At 38.4% G+C, this 9,160-nt stretch overlaps 2 protein-coding genes across 2 annotated transcripts; one reads left to right on the top strand and one right to left on the bottom strand.

The window, feature by feature from the left end:
- The first annotated feature begins 76 nt into the window (after positions 1 to 76).
- LOC141637962 (ruBisCO large subunit-binding protein subunit alpha) lies at positions 77 to 4,677 on the top strand. Its single transcript, XM_074447388.1, has 8 exons — positions 77 to 343; positions 979 to 1,159; positions 1,852 to 1,973; positions 2,094 to 2,301; positions 2,452 to 2,597; positions 2,684 to 2,990; positions 3,510 to 3,961; positions 4,221 to 4,677. The coding sequence occupies exons 1-8, from the start codon at positions 290 to 292 to the stop codon at positions 4,506 to 4,508; spliced, it is 1,758 nt and encodes a 585-aa protein (XP_074303489.1). The 5' UTR covers positions 77 to 289; the 3' UTR covers positions 4,509 to 4,677.
- A 437-nt stretch (positions 4,678 to 5,114) lies between these two features.
- LOC141637965 (uncharacterized) lies at positions 5,115 to 9,160 on the bottom strand. The gene is made up of 3 exons (XM_074447393.1): positions 8,044 to 9,160; positions 6,743 to 7,413; positions 5,115 to 6,218 (listed from the first exon to the last, which is right to left on the bottom strand). The coding sequence occupies exons 1-3, from the start codon at positions 9,135 to 9,137 to the stop codon at positions 5,200 to 5,202; spliced, it is 2,784 nt and encodes a 927-aa protein (XP_074303494.1). The 5' UTR covers positions 9,138 to 9,160; the 3' UTR covers positions 5,115 to 5,199.

The following is a 9,160-nucleotide window of genomic DNA, read 5'->3' as shown; positions in this document are numbered from 1 at the left end:
TTTAACGGAAAAAAAAGAACAACAAATAACCGGAACGGAAGGAGTAGACGATATTAATACGGACGCACAGCATATAAAAGTCTCAACGGTTCTGGAAGAGTAGGAAGGTTCTGGAATATAAGTAGTAAGTAGTTCACCAAAAGCCCTAAACCTAAACAAGCCCAACATATACTAACAATAACAAACCCTCCTTCATTTCTTCGTCTTCATCAGCCTTTCACTCTTCTCCTTTTTCCTTATCCTCTCCTTACTTCCACTCTCTCTCTCTCTTATCTTTCCCTCTTCAACAATGTCTTCTGCAAATGCTATTTCTACTCCTTCTATCCTTTACTCTCCCGCTAAGGTTTCTCCCTTTTTTATTTCTTCTTCTCATTATGTACTCCTTTCGTTTCAATCATTTGTTTACCTTTTTATATTTATCGTGACCAGCATTTTAATTAAAGGTAAACAAATGATTGAGACGACTAATATGCGGTATATGTTAAAAGAATTGCAATTTGATTAATTTAGATGATTTATAATAGAATTATGTATTGTTTCCGTCTCAATCATTTGTTTACTTTTTATATTTATTGTGACGCTTATTTTAATCAAAGGTAAACAAATGATTGAGACGGATTAATGAATTTACATGAGTAGTTGAGGTTTACTATTATGTGGTCTAGGTCAAAAGAATTGCAATTTGATTTATTTAGACGATTTATAATAGAATTATGTACTGTTTCCGTCTCAATCATTTGTTTACTTTTTATATTTATTGTGACGCCTATTTTAATCAAAGGTAAACAAATGATTGAGACGGACTAATGAATTTACATGAGTAGTTGAGGTTTACTATTATGCGGTCTAGGTCAAAAGAATTGCAATTTGATTAATTTAGACGATTTATAATAGAATTGGTTTGTTCTCCTCGTTTGTTCCGTCACCTGTATGTATGCATATATTTGGTGTAATTGTGTGGAGTTGTTGTTGTCATAGGGGAAGTTGAGAAATGGAGTCCCTCAACAGGCACAAAAGGTGCACTACAAACCGTCGTCGAGGCGGTTTTCAGTGAAGGCTTCTGCAAAGGATATTGCATTTGACCAGGATTCAAGGGCTGCCCTTCAAGCTGGCATTGATAAACTTGCTGATTGTGTTGGACTTACTCTTGGTCCTAGAGGTTTCCCCTCTCTTTCAATCTACTTCTTCTCTCTATGCATTCTCTTTCTCACTATCTCTATATTCTTTCCGTCTTAATCGTTTGTTTATTTTTTATATTCACTCTGAGGGGTAATTTAATCCCTCGGTCCCGGTCATTTGTTGTCTTATTCCATTTTGGGTGTCTCGGTCAGCTGTTGTACTTTCTATTTTAGGATTGCATTTGATGAGGTCCACTTGTCATCATCTTACAATTAGACCCCTCCTCTTTCCTATATGCATTCTCTTGCTTTTTTTTTTTCGTCTCAATTGTTTGTTTATGTTTTATTTTCACTGTGACGGGTAATTTAATCAAAGGTTAAAAAATACTCCCTCGGTCCGGTCATTTGTTGTCCTATTCCATTTTGGGTGTCTCAATTGTTGTACTTTCTATTTTAGGATTGCGTTTGATGAGGTCCACTTGTCATCTTACAATTAGCCCCCTCTTTTCCTTGGTCTTTGTGCCAAAACCAATGGATAACAATTGACTGGGACAGAGGGAGTAATTGGAACAGGAGTATTTCTTATTTTGTCGGATGTGGTTTGAAATGTTGTCTAACTGTGACATTATAACACTTTAAAGTTCAAGATGATGCACAGGCAGGTGAATTGGTTTGTGACAGTTGTATAGTTTAGTCGATTTCTTCTCATATCTGATTTTGATTGTGATGTCAGGGAGAAACGTTGTTTTGGATGAGTTCGGTACCCCAAGGGTAGTGAATGATGGAGTTACTATTGCTCGGGCCATTGAGCTGGCGGATGCTATGGAAAATGCCGGTGCAGCTTTGATTAGGGAGGTATGTTTTTCGTACAACTGATCTCAGAAATCTTTGTTTTGTCGATTTAAGATTGCACTTTTGTGGGTGAGGAGCTATTATTCCTTTGCTACTAGTTTGATTTGTATTGGCTAATTCTAGGTTGCGAGTAAAACAAATGATTCTGCTGGTGACGGTACAACCACTGCTTCTGTCCTAGCTCGTGAAATTATCAGACAGGGTTTACTGAGCGTTACGTCTGGTGCAAACCCTGTATCCTTGAAAAGAGGAATTGATAAAACTATCCAAGGTCTAATTGAAGAACTCGAAAAGAAAGCCAGACCTGTCAAAGGGAGTGATGATATTAAAGGTACTATGTCACTGTACTTGAGACGGTGTGTGAGCATTAAAATCCAGTGATATTTCTATTTTGTTTGTTGGTGTTTCGCCTATGTTATTACAATTTGATGTCATTGTTGATTTAAGAACCAATTTGCTAATATTTGAACTTCTTATTCAGCTATTGCTACCATCTCCTCTGGAAATGATGAATTGATTGGTGCAATGATTGCTGATGCTATTGACAAAGTTGGACCAGATGGTGTTTTATCCATCGAGTCCTCATCTTCCTTTGAGACAACTGTTGAAGTTGAAGAGGGAACGGAGGTTTGTGGCCTGTAAAATTAATAATCCGATATTTGTTGATATTGATTGTACTTTGTAGATATTCATGATTGAATTTGGTCTTGCAGATTGATAGAGGGTACATATCCCCACAGTTTGTTACAAATCCTGAAAAGTCTATTGTTGAGTTTGAGAATGCTCGAATTTTGGTAACTGACCAAAAAATCACAGCAATTAAAGATATAATTCCATTGCTTGAGAAAACTACTCAACTGAGAGCACCTTTGCTCATCATTGCCGAGGATGTCACAGGAGAGGCATTGGCCACTCTTGTTGTGAACAAGTTACGAGGAATTCTAAATGTTGCTGCTATCAAGGCACCTGGTTTTGGAGAGAGGAGGAAGGCTATGCTTCAAGATATTGCTATCTTGACAGGTATGCGAATGTCTGCTACTTCACATTTTATACTTGATAGTCATAAACCCCTTTGTTCTTTTCTAGTTGCGGCTCTCCTAGGATCCTGGATGGGAATTTTTTTTTATTGTTGGGCCGAATAAAATATTTTTATTCTTAGTTATCGTATGGTAAATGGTTCACTTGATGTAATTCTGAGAATCTTTATTTTGGGTCATCAAGAAACCATCGGACATGGGTCACACATCGGCTTCTTTTATTCCGCTGTTTGTGATACCCTTTCATAATAGTTTGTTGCTGTAGTTTTGAAGAAGCGTGGCAGTGAATGACATTCGTGAAGAATTAGTTTGTAAATGTTATTTGTCTGTTTCGTTAAAATAACATTTTATGTAGCTCGCCCGCCTTAACAGAGTTTGACATGGCTAAAACTCAATGACATACATTTGCTTATGAAGCTTCTATTTATGCTCAATCTATGTGATTTGATGTCCCTAAATATAGTATTTCTAAATATCTACTCTCGCAACTTTTACATTATAGGAGCTGAGTACCAGGCTAGCGATTTGGGATTGCTCATAGAGAACACCTCCATTGACCAGCTTGGCACAGCTAGGAAGGTGACAATCACCAAGGATTCAACTACCCTTATTGCTGACGCTGCTTCGAAAGATGAGCTCCAGGCCAGAATTGCACAGCTTAAGAAAGAGCTTTTTGCAACAGAATCCGTGTACGATTCTGAGAAGCTTGCGGAGAGAATTGCCAAACTCTCTGGAGGAGTTGCTGTTATTAAGGTCGGTGCTGCTACAGAGGCTGAGCTTGAAGACCGTAAACTACGAATTGAAGATGCAAAGAACGCAACTTTTGCGGCCATTGAAGAGGGCATTGTCCCTGGCGGTGGAGCTGCTCTTGTCCATCTTTCCACCTGTGTACCTGCTATCAAGGAGACCTTGGAGGATCCTGATGAACGTTTGGGTGCCGACATTGTTCAGAAGGTATGGTGCTGTACTCTATCATGGTGTTAAATGTAGTCACAGCAACCAGATCATTCTGGTTTGGGTCTATAGTGGGTGCGATTTTCGTTTGTGTTTTGGGTGGTGTTATGGTGAAGGTGTATCCATTTGTGCTTGTTAGATTCTTCATTCTTCCCAGTTCATAGTTTTATATTTAACATTAATTTATAGTTTTTAAAAATATGTTGAGAAATAATATATGTTTAGAGGGCTCCTAATCCGTCTTGCTGTACAAATGCAGGCACTTGTATCACCAGCATCTCTGATAGCCCACAATGCTGGAGTAGAGGGTGAGGTCGTGGTAGAGAAGATTAAAGTCAGGGAGTGGGAGTTTGGTTACAATGCGATGACCGACAAGTATGAGGACTTGGTGGCCTCTGGAGTTATTGACCCAGCTAAGGTGACCAGATGTGCATTGCAGAACGCTGCTTCTGTTGCAGGAATGGTATTGACTACACAGGCTATTGTCGTTGAGAAGGCTAAGCCCAAAGGTGCCAGAGCGCCAGCTGAACAGGGTATGACCATTTAAGTTTAGGGTATCAAACTCCCAAGGCTTTCTGTAGGTTTTAAAGAGGTAGTAGTTGAGTTTTCTTGGCACCGCGTTTGTTGTTAGATTTGAAAAGTTTTGTATTGAGACGAACCATGATAAAAGATTATGCAAAATAAACAATAATTAATTGATTGAGAGCTGCTGTAAATCTGTCTTTAGCCATTCCATCATTAATTTTAATGAATTTCTCGCGAAAGTACAAAATAATTCGGGTCATTTGGTCCTCACAAGACTTCGGGTCTTGTCATTATGGGTTCCAGTGATTGAATCCAGGTCAGGTCGTTACGGGTTCTGGTTACTTATTTGGTCGAGAAAAAGATAAAAATCTCATATGATGTACAATGCTTAAAAATAAATAAATAATAAACTATTGCAATTGCTCAATTCTAAAAATAATCAAACAAATAAATTTATTTTAAAAATAAGTTGCAGGAAAACATCAGTGTTTATTCATGTTCTTGAGCGAAACCAGCTTAAACTTCAATAACAAATGTACAATTCAATGAAACATATTATATCGACTTAAACACGAGTTAAAACATTGAATTCGAATGAAAAATTAAATCTAGCATCAAAAATCAAGTGTTAATCCCACCCTTTTAGAGTGAATAACTTCCAGTAAAAGAACCAATGAAATAAAAATCATTAAAAATATGCCAAAATTCTGTTCTCAGAACTTAGCACATTGGTGTGGTAACCCTGTATCATGATGAACACCTACAATTTCAGTAACAGTACAGTTAATCACATCCATCCTCAGCTTCGCGCCAGCCGCCTTCAACCCTTTAAGCGAAACCGCCTGGTTAAAGAGGTTCAACGATGGCAGTCTCGAGGCTGAAGGTAACTTACCATTAGGCAAATAGTTTCTGAAATCATCTCCTAAAAGTGGAACCTCAAAATCAGCCTTGTTATGTCTTATAACATTATCCTTGGCGCTGATGTGGGCGCCGGGTTCCATGTGATTGGTCGAAAAACTCGCCTGATGAGGGAAGTTTGGATATAGACTTACATAACCTCTTAAGTACATCATGTCAATAAGGAATTTTTTCCATGATGCTTGCCAACCATTTGTTCTGGATTTCGGTATCTGAACTGGGTTTTTCTTGGCGTCTTCAGTGAATCGCATGTTCATATAGACGTAAAATTCTCTCCAATGCTTAGGAAAGAAAAGCGCGCCCCAACTACAAGGGAGTTGGTGGAGGTAAGGGGTATTTGGGTGAATATTTTTGAAGTATTCTGTTGCATTCCACTTAGGTCTCTCTTTGACAACCTCAACCAAACGAGGCGTGTAAAGAGAAATGGAGGAGAGCTCTGGAAGCGATACTTGTGGATCGTAATAGTATGATAATAAGGCATATTTGATCCATAGGTAATAGTAAGGTGAAACTTCAATGTCGTCTTCAAGTAGAAGACCAAAATCATCATCTGAAAACGGGTACCAACTTTCACTCACAGCGCGAATTAGTCCTCCTTGGATAATTCTTCTCCTTAGAGTTTTCGAACCATGTGGCCAATCGAATGTGCCTACATGTTTTATGGTTGCCTCGTCTACTTTGCTGTCCATGTTGAAGGTGATCGAGATTTCATCACCAACATAGTATGCATTGCTTAGAGACTTGAGAAGTCTTGCTAGGGAATGAACTCGATTTTGAGTGATTATGTTGATGGAAATTTTCATCTTATTCCAATCTGAAAATCAAGCATTTAGCTAACATTAGCTCAATACAACAAGGGCTTTAGCACATAGCGGGCTAACGACACATAGACGCTGTTAGGACGCTGAATTAACATTAACAGTTAGGCTCCGTTTGGCAAGGTATTTTAAGTACCTGATTTGGACAAAATAGCTTATTTGATCAAAATTTATTTTTTTACAAGCGTTTGGCAAGTAGCTTATTCAACCAATAAGCTACCTGAAGTGAAATGCTACCTAGAGTAGCATTTGAGATTTCAGGTATCTGATTTGGATTGATTTTCCGTTTTTTAACTTTAAATCTATACTATTAAATAATTATCATATCCTTTTACGTCATTTTATCAAAATCAGTTACCTTTTCAATTAGTTTGTCAAACATTTTTTTATATAATCAGTTACCTTATCAGTTCCTAATTTTCAGCTACCTTATCAGTTACATTTTCAGGTTTCAGCTAACTTTTCAGTTAATTTTACCAAACAGAGCCTTACGGTATCATAAACAGAAGTAATAACTTACTTGGCAAAGCAGTGGATCTTAAGTCAGCCATCCAAAGAACCTTAGGAACAGATGCTCTTGGTAGAAGAACAAGTGTAGTGCTGTTTTGGTTAGTTTCAGATGCCATTTTCAGAGCTTTTCTCACATTGGTTTCGATATCATTGACTGTAATAATCACACTAGGGTTATGCATTTTAACGAGACCTTTCATGCTGGCGTAAACAGCTTGAACTACAGGCACCTCTGAGTCTGAAGTACCCGAAATAGCACCGACTCCAAGGTCAAATATCTTAAACCTTCTCTCTTTACAAACTGATTTTGGCCAATTCAAAGCGGTGGCAGCATCTTCACAAGCGCAGTATTGTCCTCCTGAGACGACAATGTAGGCCTTCTTTCCTACAGTTGACCTGAATTTTTCAAGCAGAGGTGCTAAAGCCTTGACTTCTTCAATAGAGTGAGCGTAAAATAGGGCATCGATCTTTTGAGGGTACATTGCAGCCCATTGTGTGATGTAACCACTAGAAATGGCTCTCCACCACTGGTCATCTCGTACTTGAACCACGTCTTTGAAGATAACTGTTGTTTCTGCAACGTAGGCAAGACGATGCTCACTGTCGCCCCATGTTTCCTTATCTTTTGGGTCTACTGGAAGTACAAAGGATCCAGCATTTCTGTACTTCTGAAGCTGGTAGCTGCATGAATAAAATATAAAATTATAAGATACGAGGTCAGCTAACATGAATTATTATTGGGAACCGTGTCAACGACAGGTAAAGTACTCCATACTTCTAGAGATAGTCTGCAAGGATTTATTAGGGTTTTGACTTTCTGCTATGTCTTAGTTACTAAGCATATCAAGTCAGAAGGTTGCTTACATACAAATTAAAGGCTGTGCTTGTATTCCTGTAAACAAGGCTAACTTAGTTAACTGGGACAATACCGTCTTCTTAATCTAGTTCAGAACACGCTACGCTGAACTTACAGATTAAGTGTGAATACGTCCCTGTTCTTTTGGACTGAAATTGTCTGAATTGAACTTAATAAAGCTGAACTGAACTGAAATGAGCTGAAATTAAGTCCAAAAGAACAGGGCCGTCATGCCCATGCATTGAGATGGGCAACGTTTAATAGCATCAGTCATGACAGTATGTAACACAAAAAACATAAATGAGACGATCTTACACGTGAGACTAACACAATACCCTATAACAAAGGGAGGATTTCACATAGGCCATCTGAAACATGACTAGAACGATTTAGTGCAAAATGAACGAGGATTATTAAGCATTACGAGTATTAAAGACAAAAGCAAGTTCGGTTACCTAAGGTGAAGATCTTCCCCTGTCATGAAAGTCATGGGGTTCTCAATGAAAAGGGTCTTAACAAGGTCAGCTGATAAAAACCAAGAACTCGAGAGAAAATCGACCTGAACCACCTTCTGAACAAGAATATCATAAGCTGGATCAGGAAGATAAAGCCCTGCCTCCTTAGACCGAAACTTTCTATAGCTCGGAAAAGTAAAATCCTTTTGTCTAAAAGGAAGAATCCTGCCAATGCTTCCTAGGACCGAGTTCTTATACTTCTCGGTCCCAGCCACATGGGACAATATCTGAAGCATTTTCTTCCCCGGGATCATGTCATCATCGAGTATGTACACCAGATCAGACTCAGTCTGTAAAGCTAACTGAAACCTTCCAAAGTACTTGAAATCATGACTGGATCCCACGAAACTAATTCTCGTGTCGTTGTAGGTTTGAACTATTCTTTTTAAGGATAGTTCATTAGGGCTTCCAAATGCAAGCACCCAAACATGGTGAAATGGAATAGTTTGGTGCAGTAAAGAATCAAGTTGTGCACACAGTGTTCTTCTTTTGAAATGGTTTAAAATGACTGTAATTTTCGGCTTTTTACTAGGATTTTTGGAATCCCACTTAGATGGCATTGCCATTAATTGAGGAAGCGTCTCGGTTCCAAAACTCTTGCTTTGAAACTGCAACACTTCATCATAAAGCTCCCTCTTTAACTTAATCATTTGAAGATCATTCGACTTTTTCTGCACAAAATCGATCTTTTCCTGCTCACAGACATCTGATGGAACTAAATTGGATGATTCTTGATAATGGCTAACAATATGGGGTTGAATAATGTATTGTTTCCATTGTTTTGCAATTTGGGTAGCCCATACAAAGTCGGGTTTAGCTCGTAAATCAACTGAAGGACTCATGTAATATAAGAGAAAGGTTGCGTATATAGCAAAACCGAATTGCAGACAAGTCAGAACAGTGACTAGCCTGTTAGAACCGCTCTTATGATTCTTCATCGCCTTTGTCGTCTTTCCTCCTACATAATCAGTCAACATTCCTTCCAAGAATTCTCCGCTTTTTGCACTTGTACTCGAACTCTTGTAGAATCCCATTTAGTTAATTTTTCTTAGACACC

Source organism: Silene latifolia, unplaced genomic scaffold (genome assembly GCF_048544455.1).
Source record: "Silene latifolia isolate original U9 population unplaced genomic scaffold, ASM4854445v1 scaffold_159, whole genome shotgun sequence".
Taxonomy (NCBI): Eukaryota; Viridiplantae; Streptophyta; class Magnoliopsida; order Caryophyllales; family Caryophyllaceae; genus Silene; species Silene latifolia.
This window is presented reverse-complemented; position numbering and strand designations above follow the sequence as displayed.